Below are 20304 nucleotides of genomic sequence, written 5' to 3'. Positions count from 1 at the left end.
ATTTCACTGACCTTATCAGACCCAAAAGCTACAACTCTGTTGCATAGGTCCTGCTTTACCTTGTTCTTAACCATCCATCAGAAAAGTATAAAAACGAAATATAAAAATTAAAGCCATGGTGTTATGTTGAGCTGTAGGGGACTCAGGTCAACAATTTCTGACATTGCCAATCAAGTGGAAGACCCGATACTATTAAGGGCTACTGGACTCTTTTAGAATATTTTGCTGAGTTTACACACCTATAATATTCAAATAACGGAACTTAACAAAAAAGGGTATACAGATAAATGTCCATTTTGTATCTGTGTATTCAAAGTGGTTGGGACAGATATATAGTTACATTCTCTTAATGAAGACAGTGATTTGTTCTAATGGTGTTTGTAAAAAGGATATCATGTCCGCATGTTGTACAGCAATTAACCACTAGGAAGAATGTATGCAAATGTGTTAATTATTGAAACTGTACTACCAATTTGATTTGAAACTGTCTCATTGCTATTTGTTTATCAATAAAATTATGGGAATAAATAAAATAAAATAAAATAAATATTGAAAAATATATAAATAAATAAATAAATAATAAACTTTAACTGTAAAAGACCAAGACCAGAATGCTAGCATAAAAAGTTTATTATGTGCTCTTACTAACATGCATACAGAACAGCAAGCTGCTGTTCTAGATTTTTTTCATACCCCTACATTTTTGAGATTCCTCAAAAAGATTAAATATTCCATTTGACATGCCTTTTTCAAGAATCTGCTTTAAAGAAATAAAAGTCATATTACAGTGATCCACTCCTACCCATGCTTATAAGAGCACAATCAGTAACAGATAAATGTTTGAAGTGGCCTATGTGTCCATAAACAAATGAATGGATAAATATAATCTGTGTGTGTGTAAACACACATGTACACACACACACATATATATGTATTATTCAGCCATGAAGAATAAATTTGAATCATTTGTAGGATAATGGACGCATTTTGAGACAATAATGCTAAGATAGATAAATTAAACACAGGTTAAATATCACATGGCTTTTCTTGAATAAGAAATCCAAAATATAAGTAAAAAGCAAAATAAAACAAAGACCTGACAGGAAAGAGGAAGGGAGACTCTGTAGAAATGTAAAGGAGATCTGGAGACGGGAAAAGGATGGAGAGGAAGGGAGAATAAAAATGATTATGATATCTAAGATGTATTTCTAAAGAAAAATTAAGATATATTATGTACAGGTACAAATTTCCTATAATGAATATGATCATTATATATGACAATGTACTAATTTTTTAAAAAATTTTAAATGATTAGGATATATGTATCATTACTGTGAAGGTAATTATGTACTGCAAACATATACTAATAAATTTGTTTAAAAAGACTAAATTTTCAGGGGAAAAATATGTTTCCCTAGATCAGGTAAAGCTCCAGAGGTTGCAGTCCACCATGGCAAAAGACAGATCCTAAAGAACAGACTGATTCAAATAGCCACCACACAAACAACAGGACACAGCTCCAGAGTTGCTCTGTGACAACACACTGCCTACTTTATACAATGACAATGTGTATGTAAGGAATACATCCTACTTCCCAGCACACCATTGTAGGTAGCATCTCACTAAGATCAACAGGGGAATTTTCAATTACTACGCTGAGTCTTTTATGTTAAAAACAACAAAACTTCAAATTCTAAAACATTAACAGCTTGTTGTACATAAATGTAACTAATCAAATTTTTAAAGCTCAATTAAGCCACAATTTCCACTTAACTTGCACTTATACATTTTAAAGTAGTCTAATTAAGAATAATCTTACTGTTCTAGAATCCGAGAATGGATTATACTCATCAAGTCCTGGTGGAACATTTCTTGTCACCTGTGTAACTGATGGATCCTGGAATAAAATTTGAAGGAGAAAAAAAGATTATTTATCCTTTAAGATACATATTTTATATTTACATACCATTTGCTTTATCTGTTCTTTTGGTCACCCAGCAAAAATAACAAAGGAAAACAATGGGAGATTATCAAATGTACTCAGTTCCATTTCTACAAAGGTGAAACTTACACCTACAATTCTCATACTCTCAAAAAGCAAAGCAAGTAAAAAGTAGGTCTGATGCAAATCAGCTGCTAGTTATTCTACAGAGACTAAAAGGAGGCAGCCTTCTAATAGCTGCATGGAACAAGTGTATAAGCATATCTGAACCTACCCTTCTTTCCTATGGTCTCCACAAAAGAATGTGTTACTCCTTTCTATAAATTCTTCGATCAGTTTTCTCAACTCAGACTGAGTACCACATTACAAAGCAATGTCACATACAGCCAACATCTACAGCATTCAAGATTTAAGTGCCTCTAACTTGTGTTTTTTTTCTAACTTGTTTTATTCCACTCTAATTTGTCTATTTTCGCACATGATTCTAGAGTGTCTCATTTTTCCAAGTATAAAGCATTAGCACACTATCCCAGCCTTTCAAATCTTGTAATACTGAGTTTTCACAAAATAAGTCATAAAATCCTACACTCTTAGATCTTTTGACTATGAATGTACAACACATATATAATGAATATCTCAGCAAAATCAACTATATAATTCATGTGCAAAGCATTTTCCCAACTGTAGTGTGTGTGTCCTTACTGGCCTTCATATTTCTAGTTTCAAACTTTAGCATGATAAGAATCAAATAAAACACAGACTGCTGCATCATACCCCATAGTTTCTGATTCAGCAGGCCTGGAGTAGAGCCTGAAAAAGCCTATCTTTTTAACAAGTGCCCAGGTAATACTGCTTCTGCTAATCTGAAAATCATTGCCTTCTACCTACCTTGTACTTTCTCCAGTCTACTTCTTCAACACAATCATCTGAGTTACCTTTCAAAAATCCAAAGCTAATCTTGTCATTCGCTTCCTCCAATCCCTTTCTCTGTCCATCCATGTCACATTTTTAGAGGCTCTCCACTAAACTTTAAAATAAAATGAGTATTTCTCAAAATGAAACACAAAGCTAGCCTAGGTCTCACCTACTTTGCCAGCCTCCTCTACTCCCTCACACCACTCCCACTTTGGCATATCTTTCTCCCTTAGCCACAGGAAATAGATTACTACGTAAGGAACCCTGAACTCGGCCAAAAGTAAACTTAGGCAAGGATGAATGGAAAAGAAATAAAGACTCTAAGTCTACTCCACAATGAAATGAGAAGGAATGAAACCATTCTATTCATTCCTTGGAGTTTACCTCTTGTTTCCCTAAACCTATGAGATGTGGGGAGATTCTCAAGACAGGATGCGTGCTTCAGAAAAAAATTAGAAACACTCTTAAATTTTTCAACTTTGTATTGCTAAAGTTAACCTGCTGTAAATAAAAGAGGGTTCAGAGGCAAGAGGAAGAGACCTACATCAAATCCTGATCATCAGATAGTCCAGCTGCTGTTTTGATACCAGCCCTCGCCATTACCCACAGAACCAGAAATCCAAGAGTCCTTAGACACCACTCTGCTTACTTCCTCAAGCTGATTCTAATACTCTTACCTCAAGAGTTAACCCTAGCAATCTTTCCTCTTCCTTAAACACTCCAAGTATCACTTTATCCACTAAGCAATGATTTTCTCTTAACCTCCCTCTTACCCAGTCACTCTACCCCAGACTCAATGCTCCCACAACCCTTAGTATTCATCTCCATTAGCATTTATTTCACAGAAATAAATACTATGATTTTCACACAGTAGTCTGCTTTATCTAAAGTAGGTCCCTGACTTCTCTGAATCAAGAAATGGGTCTTATGTTTTACTGTTCTTTAAGTCATACATGCCTAATGATACTGTTTCATCAATGGTTATTACTACCCCTAAAGACAAATACTCCAGTCCACAGTAATTCAAAATAGCATCATCAGGGTTGGGGAGATAACTTGGTGGTCTTAAGCGCCTGCCTGGGTTCGATCCCTGGTACTGCACACCATGCTAGCCACCAAAGGGACATGGTGGTACATGCCTATAATCCCAGCGCTTGGGAGGCTGAGACAGGAGGATCACTACAAGTCCAAGCTGCATAATGAGACCCTCTACCAAATTAAATAATAATAATAATAATAATAATAATAATAGTGCCAGCAATAACAACCAAGAAATATTTTCTGAAAAAAATCTGCATAAATAATAAAGACAGTTCAAAACACAGTCAGGCCCTTGCGCTTGCCAAGCAAGCACTTACTCTACTGAGCTATCTCCCTGGCCCCATACAAATGAAAAGACATTTAATCTCAATGATTAGAAAAGAAATAGTAATTAAAATTATACTGACATAATCATTTCTTACCTAACAGATTAGTAAAAATCCCACAAGTCTTACATATTCTTGAGAAAGTTGTAAGGAAACAAATTCTAATATGCTATTAATAGGAATGAATAGTTACAATTTGCATTTACCCTCTGAATCACAATCTCACCACTAGTAATCTACTCTGCAAATATACTGGCAAAATACTCCCTGCGGGGGCGAGGGAGATGGCTCAGTGAAATAAGCGCTTGCCTGGCAAGCATAAGGGCCTGAGTTCAAGCCCCAGTTCCACAAAAAAAAAAAAAAAAAAAAAAACCTCCCTGCAAAGCAAAAAACCAGAAGCATCTAAATATCAGTACAGGATGAAATGTCTACCTGCAAAGTATTGCAAAGGTATTATACAGATGGTGAAATGGCATAAAAAAATGTATATAAGATATAATCAGGGCCAGGGAGAACACTGAGTACTGAGCAGTAGAATAAGTGCTTGCCTGGCAAGCACAAGGTCCTGAGTTCAATACGTGGTACCACAAAAAAAGATGTAATCAAAAACAGTAAAAGTTTCAAAAAAATCTTTACTACAGTAAAAGATACAGTGCCACTAATTCCCCTCAAAATTCTTTCTTTGAATACACTTAACCATTGTTCTTACCACTTTCTGAAGCAGTTCTGGAAGTCCTCTTCTCAATCTTTAGTTATGCTATCATGACATGCATCCAATGCTGTGGACTGACTCAAAACATTTAACAGTCATGATCACTTTGACTTTAAGGAAGAGCCAGAAATTACAAGGTGCTGGATCCACTGGATGAGGATACACCATAAAGTTTTATTAGCATGTTTTGGCTTCTGTCTAAATGTGCCCCCAAAGTCTCATGGGGTCATAGGTGGGGCTTTTTGCAGGTCGCTGGATCTAGGGTATGTGATGTTAGGATTAAGGATGTTCTCCCTTGGGTGTGGGTGGCATCAATCGATAGGCCTAAAGCCTGGATAGAATACAAAGGCAGCTTCTGCCATTTCATTGCTGCTACTTTACTACTTCTCTGCTGGCTGCCTTCTGCCTGCCCTGCTTGCCATGGACTGTTTCTTCTCTATGATGCCCCTCTGCCATGCCACTCTGCCTTGGATCCAGACTATGAACTGAAACCTCTATAAACTGAGCTGAATAAATTAAACTTTGAGTGTTCAGTATTTTGTCTTAGCAAGAGAAAAGTAACCAAGATATCTACCTTTGTGTTGGATGGCACTCTGTAGCAGCATTCAGCATTTTTTATCACATCTAATAAAAATTCAAAAGGGGACTTCCAGAATTGCTTCAGGAAGTAGCCAGAACTATGGGATAAATGTGGTTGAAGGAGATTAACAGCAATGTGTCTTACCATAACAACTTTTTTTTATTTAGACATTCACTGTACTATATTTCTATCACACTTCTTACACTGAAGAGTGAAAACAAGACATGGAACAATGTAAATAATATTTTCTTTTAAATGTATTTAGTACAGGGTCTACAGGGTCTCACTGCAGATCAGACTCGTAGTGATTCTCGTTTTCAGCCTCCAAAGTGCTGGAATTACAGGCGCATGCCAGCATGCCAGTCTCAATTGCTGTCTCAGTGTGCCCCAGGCGTGGGGCCTGATCAAACCCCAGCCCCTGCACTCTGCCTAAGCAGGCATGTTAGTCCACTGAGCTATCTGGCCAGCCCAAAATATTTTAAGTAAAGGAGATGATAAATGTGTATGTACTTGTATTTTTAGAAAAAAAGTATCAGCCATAACAATGATTACCTGCAGGGGAGGAAGAAAACAATGGAAGACAGGCTTGAAAGAAGCTAGACTTCTCCCTATCTGCTTGTTGTATAGCTTTTACTCTGAACTACAAAATGTTTTTCAGTAATACAGAATAAAATAAATTCAAAAAGAAAAAATAGTGAGGCAGAATATAGGGTCAGCAAGATGTATATGCTTAACCAATACTCAGGTCTTCATGGCCATACTCTCAATGTTACAGAAACACAATGGGCCCCAACTCTCATTTTTCAAATTCCACACCCAATTATGTCAAGTAAAATTCATCTCAATTTCTTAAGAAGCAAGTAAGTAATAAGATATGGCTTAGTACAAAAGAGACCTTAGAATGAAATCATTCTTCCAATTTTCTATTTTCAACTACTATAGCCAAAATATACTTGTCTCCTATATGATCCAGGCTGGTTAACTGGCAACATGACAAAAAAGCATTTGTCTCAAGTGAACCAAACTTAATTCAAATCTGTTTGAAAGCCTTCCAAATATGTATTAGATGACTAAGCAGTAGACCCTGTACAAAATATGTCAAGAATGAGAATATAATGCAATGTGTTAATTATTGAAACTGTCATATCAATTTGATATAAAACTGTCATATTGCAATTTGTCTCTCAATAAAATTACGGGAAAAAAATTTTAAAAAAGAGAGAGACTGATTTAAAAAAGAAAATAAATGAAGTTAAAATGTAAAAAAAAAAAAAATCAACTAATAAATACTGTTTAGGTTGTACAGAAGAAAGGAAACGTCCATTGTAATGCTTAGGAGTACAAATTTTCACTGTGAAAATCAGATTCCCCAAAAAACTAAAACTATAGGTACGATTTGACCTGGCTATTCTCACTCTAGTTATATTTCTATAACAGTTAAATGCACCATATCAGGGCAGTGTGTATGCACCTATTTTTGTAGCAGCATGGTTTATAATACCTAGATCTTGGGAAAAGCCAGAAGTCCATCAGTGGATGAATGGATAAAGAAAATGTGGTTTTCATACATAATGGAGTATATGATGCCATAAAAGTATAAATTTCAGACATTTTTAGGTAAATGAATGCACCTTGAGAACAAAATATTAAGTAAAATAAACCAGAAGCATATGTTTAAAAAAAAAAAAGAATCAGACTATATTTAGGAAAGCAAAGAACTGATCTCTCTGAATTGTCTAATTAATGTTTTAAATTAGTTTAATGATTATAAATAGTGTTTAAAAAGCCCTAAGTCATCTAAACTGGAAGAATCCAATGAAGCTGAAGGCTTAAATAATAAGAAATGCTCTTTTAATATCCTAGTAAATAACTGTGGTATTTCTTATATTATTGCCAATCCTTGCTGATATCTTTCCTAGTAGATTGCACAGTTCTTTCTCTTTCAGAGAAAGTTGTAGTCTTAAGGTTGGGAAGATTTCTCAAGGTCAATCAGTATGTCTGAAACAAAGTATGAAGTCAAGGCTTTCCAATGCTGCAAGGAAATGCAAAAGTCCAAGACAGTGGTGTTTTGGTTCTGGGTGTGAAGACAGGGAGATCTGGTAGGCAGTGGGTTCTGGGTCAACAGAACTCCAGATAACCCAATGTACATAACTTCTATAGGCAAAGCTCTCACTGGCTGGTGTAAATAACTTATATAACCAAGTCATTGGTACATGGCCACCTTGGTGTATTTTGCTTTTTTTTTTTTTTTTTTCTGAACTGGGGATTGAACTCAGGCCCTTGTGCTTGCCAGGAAAGCACTTATTCTACTGCACCATCTCCCCAGCCTCTGTATTTTGCTTTACATGTAGAAGGAGGACTAAGTGGCCAAGAACTGCTGGAAGAATGGCTGGCTAGGGGCCTGCAGTGACTGGGGACCCTAAAGAGTGGCTGAACAGATGGACTCTGGCTAAGCAGCTAAATAAAAGACATCTAACCCAGTCTACACCTCTGCATCTTTTCTCTTCAGGCTGCCTGAATCTCAAGTGAACCACCCAGTATGAACTGGTGACAAGACAAATATCTGGTACATCTTCTACCAGATATACTAAAACTACTGGTATCTGGGTAGGATGACAATCACAAGTTTAAACCCCATCTGAGCAATTTAGTGATTTAGCATGACTTAGTCTCATATAAAAAACTTAAAGGTTTGGTGATATAGCCCAATATGAAGGCCCTGGGTTCTATCACTAGTACGCAAAGAAGATTAAAAATAAAAAATTACCACAATAATAATTTGAAAAAGAAAAGACACTGCTTGCCTTGGTTAGTTATAAATAATTTCAATACTATGGCAAGAAAATGTTTTCCTTGCTCTTCAACACAGCCAAAATGAAATTGTTTCAACTGATAACTATGTTATTCTAGGGTAGTGGCTTTCACACGTCAATGTGCACAGGAGGGACCTGAAGGGCTTGCTAAACTCCAGATGATAAGCCCAACTTAAGTGCATCTTGTTTTTTGTTGTTTTTTTTTATTTTATTGATAAACAGTAATGAGACAGTTTCAAATCAAATCGGAAGTACAGTTTCAACAAACAACACACTGCACATATTCTTCTTAGTGGTTAATTGCTGTACAAGATGCGGACTTGAGATCCTATTTACAAACACCATTAGAACAAATCATTCTATTCATTAAGAGAATGCAACTATATATCTATCCTAACCACTTTGAATACACAGATACAAAATGGACATTCATCTGTATACCCTATTTTTTCTAAGTTCCGTTACTGAGTATTATAGGTGTGTAAACTCAGCAAAATATTCTAAAAGAGTCCAGTAGACCATAATAGCATTGGGTCTTCTGTTTAAATGGCAATGTCAGAAATTGTTGACCTGAGTCCCCCACAGCTCAACATAACAGCATGGCTTTACTTCCTATATTTCGTCTTCATACTTTTCTACTGGATGGTTAAGACCAAGGTAAAGCAGGACCTGTGCAATAAGAGTTGTAGCTTTTTGGTCTGAGAAGGTCAGTGAAATGCCCTCAGGATTTGTCCTGAGATCCTGTACCTCAGATTGTAGAACCTTTGTCAGTGTAGCCTTGTGGATGATTCACGGCCATTGCTTGGTCAATTTGCTCTCTGTGAAAGCCTGAGGGAGTGTTTTCTCCTCATGTGACTCTCCTTAGGCACACTCTACGTCATCGATCACTTTCCTCTTTGGCCCCATAATCTTCTTGATCAGAAAATCTGGGACACTACCGAGGTACATGACGTTACAGTACAAGTTCTCATATGTCCTGAGTCTTGATTGACCTTAGAAGGTTAGGGCCAAAATGTTGGCTTTCCTTGTAAGACCGCTTTTTCTCCAGTTTTGGTCTGCAAACTTAGGTTGTTAACCATCCAGAAGACAAGCTGCATCTTGTTTTTAATTCAGTAGATTTGAGGCAGCTGGCCAAGAATTTGTATTTCTAACAGAGAATATTTCTGAGATAAACTTATTTTATCAACTTAAAGCAATGTACTAGTGGCTTATATTTTATTAACTTTTAAATAACAAGTAAAGACATTCTTTAGAGTTTAAATACTAACTATGCATAGATATTAATGTTATATCTTTACTTCATTAGTTAAAGTCATGAACATTTTGCCAACACTTTTTGAAGTTATGTGGGACACTGACTGAGAAATGTCAGATTTGATGTGAGCCTTTAAAGACCAAGTGCCTTACTGGAACCCTGAAGCTACTTATTTATTGTGGAGTGCCAACACTACAATTAAACCTGAATACTGAGGTTTTAGCTTAGAAAAAGCAAGCTTTCACTGAAACAAACAGCTTTTTACTGAATGGTAAAAGTTTTCATTTGGAATGCTTTTGTGCTACTTATCTTCACAGGTATGTTTCATTAAAAAACAAGATCATAATGAAAAAAGGTATTTTTTTCAAATAAAAATTTCACAGCTGGAAAAAAATTACCTTTTTTTGTATTTTTAAACTTCCTTTCTCCACCAAACCCTCCAGGGGAGACTACTTCACTGTATTTTAAGTGTTCTCCTGCAGTGGTGGTAGAGAACCTGTGGCACGGGTGCTGCAGTGGGCACGCAGAACCATCTTGTTGGCATGAAAGCCAAGTTGTCCCAGCATCGCCCCAGCAGCCAAGCACTGGATGACAGTGCACAAAAGCATGCCAAATGCAAACTCTTACCTTTCAATAAAAGCTGTTTGTTTCAGTGAAAGCTTGCTTTTTCTAAGCTAAAACCTCAGTATTCAGGTTTAGTTGTACTGTTGGCACTGTGCAATAAGTGGCTTTGGGGTTCCAGTTTAGGTACTTGGTCTTTAAACACTCACATCAAATCTGACATTTCTCAATCAGTGTCCCACATAATTTCAAAGCTCCTAACCCAGGAGAGTACTGTCACCTTCAGTTAGAAGTGGAGCAATGGACTTACTAAATGATCCATGGACCCAATAAAGCTCAAGCTTCTGCTTATTTCCTAGACCCTGCTTGAGCCACACAGTAGTCACATAAAAGCCTACACTCATGATTATGTATAGCCATATATTACGTATACAGTTTCCAGCACATCTAACATGTCATATGTTTAAGTCTGAAGATTATTAGCATGCAAAACTTTGTGTCTTGGGTACTCTGCAATAGAAAAAGTACTCATGGAGGAATCAGAAACTCTAGGCAGAATATCTCTTTTTTTTAATGTATTTGAAAAAGCATCTCAATATGCAGCCTGGACTCATAGTGATCCTCCTGTTTCAGCCTCCCCAGCACTGGGATTACAAGCGTGCATCACCATACCATGGTGGCTGGCTTGGTGCACCTGGAGCAGAGCCAGCACAGGGGACCAGCATGGCATGTGGTACTGGGGATTGAACCCAGGTCCTTGCACCTGCCTAGGCAGGTACTTAGACTGCTGAGCTATCTCCGCAGTCACAGAAAATCTTGAAGTCACCTAAACTCTGTCTACTCTATAAAAGACAGGAAATCTGATATTTGCCCTGGTCAACTGCAGCTCTGACATCTTACACTATTTGTCTTACTTAGAAAACTGACTACCTATATTCAAATCTCAGTCCTAATACTAAAAAAATGTAAACTATAAGTAAATGTAAATGTAAACTAAATGTAAACTATATAAATATGAACAAGGCATTTCATATTTCAGTTTTTTATCAGTAAAATGTGGAATACGGTTTGTGAGTTACTACATATGAAATGCTTGGAATAGTTCCTGCCCACTGAAAATACTCAGTAAATGATAATAAGGCTGTTCTCATAATTATCATCAAGAAGTTAAGGATTAAGCAAAAAAGCTCTCTACTTATAATTAACTGAGAATTTAAGAAAGCATAACTTAAGTAAACAGGCCAAAAACAGCACCACAGCTACCTTCTACAGAAAACAACTGGAAGCAGTTCTTCAACCTTGTGTCGTGTGACCCTATAACCCTACCTGTGAGTGAAAGGATGAGGAAGGAGCCCCTGTGCCAAAGGAAACCATCTTTGGATCTGAATATGAGGGGGTGCCTGGCAGGTTCCAACAGAAGAGACTGGTTTGAACAGTACTAACCAATCCAATTAGAGCCTGCCTACTGCTTGAGGAAACTCAGTATGAGAGACAAGTGGTCCTTAGTAGCAACAGTGGAAGCAGACACCAGTCATAGAATAAATACAAGAAGCTAAGTCACAATAAGGTGACCAGAAAAAGGAGCCACAGGTATAGGACATGTGAAAGGAACAACAGCAATTCACAAAGCTGGCAGAGCAGACCACAGACCAGTAAACACTGACACTGCTCTATCTTAGGTGCTGAGGAATGTGGATGCTGTTCTCAACAGGTCCTGCAGCTCCCCAGAAGGGCCTTCTCAGGCTGGAAAAGGAGGAAGTAGGAAGGGCAAGAGGAGGAGAAGGGTGGGGAGATCAATCTTCACTTTAAGGATGCAGCTCAGTTTACAAATATTGATTGCATCTGAAAACTACTTTCACTACTTGGGGGTGGGGAGGTGGGAAAGTCCCCTGTGAACTCCCAGGACTGTTTTCAGTCAGAGACTGCATTAGACTACCTTCCCTTCCCCCAAGAAACATATATATGTATATATAGTCTTGCTATGCAGTTCAGGCTCGTAGTGATCCTTGGGGCTGGTATGGCACACCCAGAGTACTGGGGTCAGCAGGGCATGTGGTACCAGGGATTGAACTCAGGTCCTTGGGTTTGCCAGGCTGGCACTTAGACCGCCAGCTATCTCCGCAAGTCAACTCCCCCGCCCCAAGAAATCTTACACTTTGATCACCTGAGATATGTAACCCTCCTGAACAACCAGGACAGGTAGAAGCAATTCTCTTTGCCGTTTTGTATTCCATTAGAACTATGTAAAGGTTTACAGCCATAAATATACTGGAGTAAAATCTGCTTTAAGAGATTCTAATAAGTACAAACATTTATCGATCCCTGGCATACATCCTAATCCCCAATGTACCTCCTGGTCTACACTGCTGTTAATCACTGTTTATTTTAACTCTAGTTTTACCTTTTCTTTTTCTTTCCTCTTCCAATTTAAAAAATAAGAGAAGCATACAAACAGAATTCTCACCTTTATCCTTTTTTTCTTTTTCAGCATTAGATAGTCCCTGCAGTTCAGAACCATAGCTCAGGGGCAGCAAGTTTGCCTAGATATCCCTGTGATTCAAAAGTTTACATCAATCTAACAAATCCCACTTAGAAAAAACAAAAATGCCTTCTTTAGAACTAAGCTTCATCTCTCCCACCTTTCATCAGGATTACCCAATTAATTATATTTTATTTCATACACTGGACAGTTTCCTTTCACCAGGATACTGCACATCTCTCAAGTCTTCATTATTTTTAAAATGCACACACACACAAAAAAACATTGCTTCTACCATGCATCACCTCAGGCTACTCTCAGGCCCCTTTCTCCCTTCTAAATTCACTTCCCTCTCCCCAACCCTGGCCCCAGACCTATCTGCCAGTATTCACCACATGCAAACTCTGCAGTCTCGCTACTGGCCCCTCTCCTATCCCTGGACCAATCTACTCTTACGAGTCCAAGTGAACTCTCCAAAATGGGAGCCTATTTATGTCACACTTGCAGATCTGATTACTATAAAGTGGACATATCTGAGGCCTTCAAAAATTTAAAACTAACTGGGAATGGACAATGAACAACTGGTAAAAATAATTTATGGTGTAGACAGTGCAAAAATGGGTAAATTCTCACTGTTTATAAGCTGTTGAGTGGAGACAACTGTTAGACTGGCAATAACTGTTAGAAGTCTTTTACCATACATACCTTACCTTACAGTGCTCAAAACCCATCTGCTGTTGTAATAATAAATTCTAAGATGTCTCAAATTTAATTATAAGGACTTGAGACAGGGCAGGAAAACTCAGCAAAGTCAATCAGTGAACAGCACACACCAACAGAAACTATTCCACATCCCTGAGTGCTGCTGCAATTCACTCAAACCGTATGCAGCTGATCAAATAGCCACCTGGGTGTCCTGCTTGAAACCCAACCAACCCAGAAGCAATGAGTATTTCTTGCAGGCAGTCTTTCAAACCCAAAACTTTCTCTGCCTTCACATCAACCCACCCCTCTTCTCTACAGACAGTACAGGCTGACCATAAACAATGTATATTTTCCTTCCCCAATATTAATTATTAAAATACTCCTGGCTTGTAGGTTTAGGACACATTTCCAGCTACTATGTAGCCCAGTAGTGGCAAACCTATGGCATACAGGCCAGAGCAGACATGCACAGACCCCTCTATCAACATGTGAGCCAAGTCATTCCAGCATCACCCCAGCAGCCAAACATCACATAAAGGTGCATACAGGGGCAGTGTGCTGGCACTCAGCAATAAATAAGCAGGTTCTGGGCACTCTGTCTCTAATAAAAGTTTGCCATAACTGATATAGCCTTATCTCCTGCTGCTCATAGCTGCAGAAATTTGTCCCAGGACTAGACTTTCCAGGACTTCAGAGATTCCCAAGTCTAAGTCAGGTGTGGTGGCACAGAGCTTAATTTCAGTATTCAGGGAGGCTGAGGCAGAATGACTACCAAAAAGTTCAAAGCCAGTCTGAGCTCCATAGCTACAAAGGTCCCTCCATTTTAAGAGTTTTGGTTTAACATAATACATTTTGTCCATCTAGACCTGTGCTGTACACAATATGATGATCATTAGCCATATGTAGCTCTTGCCATCCAACTGATCCAATTAAAGTGCTAAAAGTATAAAACACAGCAGATTTTCCATTGAAAATATTTAGGACACATTAAAACAATCAATGGAATAGTTCTAGTCCAAGTTCTGCTATTACTGAATAAACTTATTAAAAAGTTAACCTATATCTGAATTTCCCTGTCTAGAAATGAGGGGTAAACTATTAACACACATAGCTTCTGCCTCAGATGCTGCATTTCAGGGATCACAGGCTACAATTGACAAATTCCTCTTCATCTTTTGAGACAGTGTGGGCAGCACCACCTCAGGAAGTTTTGTTTCTGCAACATGAGAAATGTGCTATTTCTGTTTCTTGATCAAAAAAGCATTTAACACACATTCTGTTTCCCAGCTCAAAGTGGTTACTTTGATCCAAGGGACTCCTCCTCATCTTTGTATCTCCAAAGGCTATTACAGGGTCTGGATGACTTTAGGAGCTCTATGTTTACTAAAATAAATAAATAAATAAATTTTTAAACAATTGTTTAAAAATCACCTAATCCTGTTTCAATGAAACAATACAATATCTGGGAAACAGCTGAATTTAGACCGTCTTAATCTCTACTGCAGTCACAATTACTAGACAAAATTTTAAATATAAAGACATTAAATTGGCAAACTCAGGCCGGGGAGATAGCTCAGTAGAATAAGTGTTTGCCTCGCAAGCACAGGGTCCTGAGTTCAATCTCTGCAAATAAATAAATAAATAAATAAATAAATTGGCAAACTCTTTTAAGTTGATAAAAATGAGGAACATACTTTGTTTACCATTGCTTGAATAAGCCATTGGGTCTACTCATTACATAATAATCATGTAACTACAACACAAATATGATGGTGGTCCATTGGCAGAAAAATCAGATGATCCATTGGCAAGTGACAAGAGACACAACTAAAGTAAAAGGTTGTTCCTATTACCCTAAATTTCATATTCTATGTTATAGCACCAGTAGCATCTTAGCTACATGAATTACATGAAGATGCAACAAAAAGCCAGGAATAGTGATGTGTATTTGCATTTCCAGCTACACAAGAGTCTGAGGTGGGCAAATCATTTAAGATCAGTAATTGGAAGCCAGCCTGAGCATGAAATATCAAGACTATGACTCAAAAAAGAGAAAGAAAAAAAAAGCATCTTTAAGTATAATAGTTACAAGCAACTAAACAAAATACTTCTTAAAAATCAGTACAGCTAAGAATTGGAGATTTGGATATAAAAATTTCTATTTGCTGTAAATCCTTAAGAAATATCTTAAAACTAAGCTTAGACAACCACTCTTTCCCATCTTGCAAGATGGCGGGTGAAAAAAACTGAGAAGCCAGACACTAGAGAGAAGAAACCCGAAGCCCAGAAGGCTTCTGCCAGTAGTACTGCTAAAAATGGTAAGGTGAAAAAGGCAAAAAAGTCCAAGAAAGGATGAATATAGTCCCACTGCAGCCAAAATCCTGTCCTGATTAGAATTGGTAGATACTCCCAATCTGCTATGTGTTCCAGAAAGGCTTTGTACAAGAGAAAATACACAGCTGCTAAATCAAAGATTGAGAAGAAAAAGGAGAAAGTTCTTGTTATGATCACAAAACTGGTCCGTGGGGACAAGAATGGAGGTACCTGGGTGGTTAAGCTTTGAAAAATGCCTACATACTACCCTACTGAAGATGTGCCCCGAAAGCTCTTGAAGCACAGCAAGAAACCCTTCAGTCAGCATGTGTGGAAACTCAGAGCAAGCATCACTCCCGGCACCATCAGGATCATCCTCACCGGGCATCACAGAGCCAAGAGAATGGTCTTCCTGAAGCAGTTGGCCAGTGGCTTGCTACTTGTGACTAGGCCTCTTACCCTTCATCGTGTTCCTCTATGCAGAACACATCAGAAATATGTCATTGCCACCTCTACAAAAATTGCTATCAGCAAAGTGAAAATCCCCAAATATCTCACTGATGCTTACTTCAAGAAGCAGCAGCTGCGGAAACCCAGACACCAGGAGGGAGAGATCTTTGACACCCAGAAAAAGAGATACCAGATTTCAGAGCAGTGCAAGGTGGATCAGAAAGGGATGGACTCACAGATTTTAGCAAAAATCAAAGCTGTTCCTCAGCTCCGGGGCTACCTGCGACCCGTTTTTGCTCTGACAAATGGAATTTATCCTCATAAATTAGTGTTCTAAATTTCCAAGAACCTAATTAAATAACTGATACATTTTTAAAAAACAAAATAAACTTATAACCAGCACCTCTCATATATGCAAAAATTAGCTCAAAATTAGGCAGACAAGATCAGCACGTTCAGGCTGGTATGGCAGACAACTCAAAATTAATCAAAGCCCTAATGCACACATTAAAACTATAAAGCACTTAGAAGACAATGAAAATCTTTGTCATCAGGATTAGGTAAGTCTCTTACATATGACACCAGAAGCATAGGCAACAAAAGAAAAAACAGATCACTGGACTCCTCAAAACTAAAAATTTTCATGCTGCAAATAATATCAAGAAGTAAAAATACAGTCACACAATTGGAAAACATTTTGCAAATCATGTATCTAAGTGACTTGTGTCTAGAATATATTAACAATTCTTACAACTCCATAATAAGACAAATAGCAAAGTTTAAAAATGCGCAAAGGATATGAATATTTCTTCAGAAGGACAGACTGATGACCAGTAAGCACACAAAAGATGCTCATCATTATCAGCCACCAAGAAAGTGCAAATTAAAACTGAAATTCTACTTCACACCCACAAGGATGGCTAATAAAAAGATAAGTGTCAGATGTGGAAAAGGCTAGAACCCTTTTATACTTTATTTGAGGTAACGTAAAATGGTGCAACCACTTTGGAAAATAGTTTGGCAATTACCACACAACTTACCAAGTTCACTCCTACGTACACGTTGACGAGAACCAAGGCCCATGTTCACACAAAAATTTGTACAAAAATACAGCAAAAAAAATTCTGAGCCAAAAATGGGGAGTGTACACAAGTGTGTATTACCTAGTGAATGGACAAAGCACACCCATACAATGGATTTTGTTCAGTATTAATGACTGAACACAGAGGCTTCATTCACACTGAGCTACACCCCAAGCATGCTCTGCTCTTTTCTTCCTTTGTCTCCTTTTCTTTTTTCCTTCTTTTTCTCCTTGCCTTTTCTTTTGTTCTCCCCTCCTTCCTTCCTTTCTTTGTATTTTAAAATAGTTTCACTAAGTTAGGGCCTCAACACTAACTGCCTCAGCCTCCCTGACTGCATGTGTCACCACATTCAGCTTGGAATACTGGAACATTATTGACCAATAAAATGAAAAGGAAATCCTGAAGCATGCTACAACATAAAAGAACCTCAAACAGATGTGAAAAGAAAGAAGCCAGTCATAGTTCACTGATATGAAATGTCCAGAAAGTGTATCACTGGTCACGTGAGCCTGGAGAAGTTGTGAAGTGACTGTTAATAGGCAAGGGGTTTCTTTGTGTGATGAAAAAGTTCTTAAATGTATGGTATTAGCTGCACAACTATGAATGTATTAAAAACCACTGAAGGGTACTCTTTATCTTTTTTTTCTTTTTTTTTTTTTTTTTTGCAGAACTGGGGATTGAACTCAGACCCTTGAGATTGCCAGGGAAGCACTTATTCCACTGAGCCATCTCCCCAGCTCCTAGGGTACTCTTTAGATGGGTGAATTTTACAGCTTATGAATTCTAGCTCAAGAACTGTTTCAAAGAAAAATAATTACATGTATTTCTTGAAGAAATGTTGCCAGCCAACTATAAATCCATAAATCTTCAGAATCTGAGTACCAGATTACTCCTTGCCTTCCTTAAATAAAATATATTTGTTCACTAGGAAAGAATTAAAGGGGGACGAAGACTAGGCGATCAACAATCAGAGCTCATGGGGCCTGGGAGATAGCTCAGTAGAATAAGCGCTTGCCTGGCAAGCACATGGGCCTGAGTTCAACCCCTGGTTCCGCAAATAAATAAATAAATAATCAGAGCTCATGCTGGCAACCAATGTAAACACTTATTAGAGGCTTTATTTTAGCATATTACACAAAATCACCAAAATATCTTTGGAAATTTGAAAAACTAAGCAGCTACATTTAAGAAAAAGAAAGAAAAATCTTGGCCAACCAGAACAGGAAAATAGTGTGTCGTGTCTTTTCAACTAACCCATGAGCAACCTCTGACCAGTAGAAAGAGACATTAAATTGGTATCCTAGGGATGGGAGCACAGCACAGCCCTCTCACAGAAATATCCTTTATGCTTAGTGAACTGTCAAGAGATGTTTCACACAGAGAAGTTTGTTTCATCATACACAGTATTCTCCACCATGACTAATGATTGTCATTATTTTTTAATATATTAAATAATAATGAAATATTTAAGTACCACACTTCCTCCCAACCTGTCCAAGATTAGGAGACTACTGGCACACTTCCTGAACATTTCCTATCAGTGCAATCATGTGATAAATAGTTTTTTATGACTTTTTCTTTCTCTCAGCATAATCTAGTCAAGGTAGGTACTATTAAATGTAGCAAGGAAAGTCATGGGAACAAATCTAAAATAATTTTAATAGTTTGCTCATATTATAGGTAGCCAACATGTGTAGTTTTTCCACCTGAGAGCATGCATGTAGTTTACAGAACATTTTCTCATTAACTAATACTAAATGGTGATTGAACCACAGTACCAGCTAACTCAAGCATTCTCTGTAGTGTATCCACAGGCAGGGAGGTGGGGCATTCACTATGAGTCCAGCCATTACCTTCTTCTAGCCTCATGATTTCAAAACAATACCATAACCTTAAAAACTATTAATTCAAGTTAAAAGAACAGTAGATGACTGTACAAAAATCTCTAACATTAAGTAACCAAATGTGCAACTCTCCAACATTACAATGAAACCTATGTCACAAGGTGACATCTTAAAAAAATGTTTCCTCAGTTCAAGTTGTGGTATATAATGGCCTCTGAAATCCCTATACTTTTCAAGGAAGCTAGTAATTTGTACGCCTTGTTTTTGTTACTGTTTCTGTTAATGTCAAAATGTTTAAATAAAAGTTAATAAAAATTATAATCTTCCAGAGAAAATACTGGCAATTTAAGGATGAAATAATGAATAAATAATCACATATTGCAACTAAAGATAATTTTGCACTATGACTTATTTTCCTTATTGGTTAAAGATAGTCCTCTTTTTTTTTTGACACTGTTTACAGTTCCTTTTAAATCAAGACAAATATCAAGTACTGACAGTACTGAAGATAGAAAAATTAAGTAATATGTTTAAAGTCAACTAAGCAGCCTGGTTCAAGAGCTCCCCTTATCTACATCCTTCTCCCAGAAGACAAACCTCTACAAATTTTTCTTATTGTTTCCTCTGAATTCCCCCAATGCCAGGGTAAGAGAACAGAAATGACTGCCTGTAATATGTAAAGCTTCCAGAATATCATCTTATAAACTCGAAATGGTAGTTTAACATCCCCTGAGATTCAAATCTAATGCTGATGTGCACTTTTATAATACTCTACTTACTTGCAAGCAATTCACTAAAATGTATGATCATTTAAAATGCCAAAAATTAGACATATACCATACAAAATCCAGAACTATAAAAGCAAGCTCTAGGGAAAAAAATAATTGTCAAACAATGGTAAAATTGCATCTACTGCATATATTATCCTTTAGCCATACTCTTGATGTTTTCCCACGTCCCTTGCATTTGTCACCATCTTCCATATATTCTAAATTACTGTATGAGGATCCCACCCATCAGTAAAGGATTCCACAGGTAAAAATGGTTGCTACTGGTGGAGTGAGACGACCGAGGGCCTGCGGGATCCTGAATAGATAGACCAGGAGCGCAGGCCCGGCGAGTGAATGAGACGACCGAGGGCCTGCAGGATCCTGAACAGACCCAGAGCGCAGGCCCGGCGAGTGAGTGAGACGACCGGGCCCTCCGGATCCTGAACAGACCCAGAGTGCAGGCCCGGCAAGTGAGTGAGACGACCGGGCCACAGGATCCTGAACAGACCCAGAGTG

The 20304-nt window shown here is 37.7% G+C and overlaps 1 protein-coding gene and 1 pseudogene across 2 annotated transcripts in view; one reads left to right on the top strand and one right to left on the bottom strand.

Moving 5' to 3' along the window:
- Scamp1 (secretory carrier membrane protein 1) overlaps positions 1–20304 on the bottom strand; it is a 155047-nt gene that overhangs the window by 120233 nt on the left and 14510 nt on the right. The window contains exon 2 of one of the 2 annotated variants that reach the window (XM_004645733.3): positions 1820–1897. The exons of the other annotated variant lie outside the window; for it this stretch is intronic. Coding sequence (XP_004645790.1) covers positions 1820–1897 — 78 coding nt within the window. The remainder of the gene's footprint in view (positions 1–1819; positions 1898–20304) is intronic. 2 annotated transcript variants of the gene reach the window in all.
- LOC105740936 lies at positions 15575–16429 on the top strand (annotated as a pseudogene).

Source organism: Octodon degus, unplaced genomic scaffold (assembly GCF_000260255.1).
Source record: "Octodon degus isolate 3935 unplaced genomic scaffold, OctDeg1.0 scaffold00238, whole genome shotgun sequence".
In the NCBI taxonomy this organism is placed as follows: domain Eukaryota; kingdom Metazoa; phylum Chordata; class Mammalia; order Rodentia; family Octodontidae; genus Octodon; species Octodon degus.
This window is presented reverse-complemented; position numbering and strand designations above follow the sequence as displayed.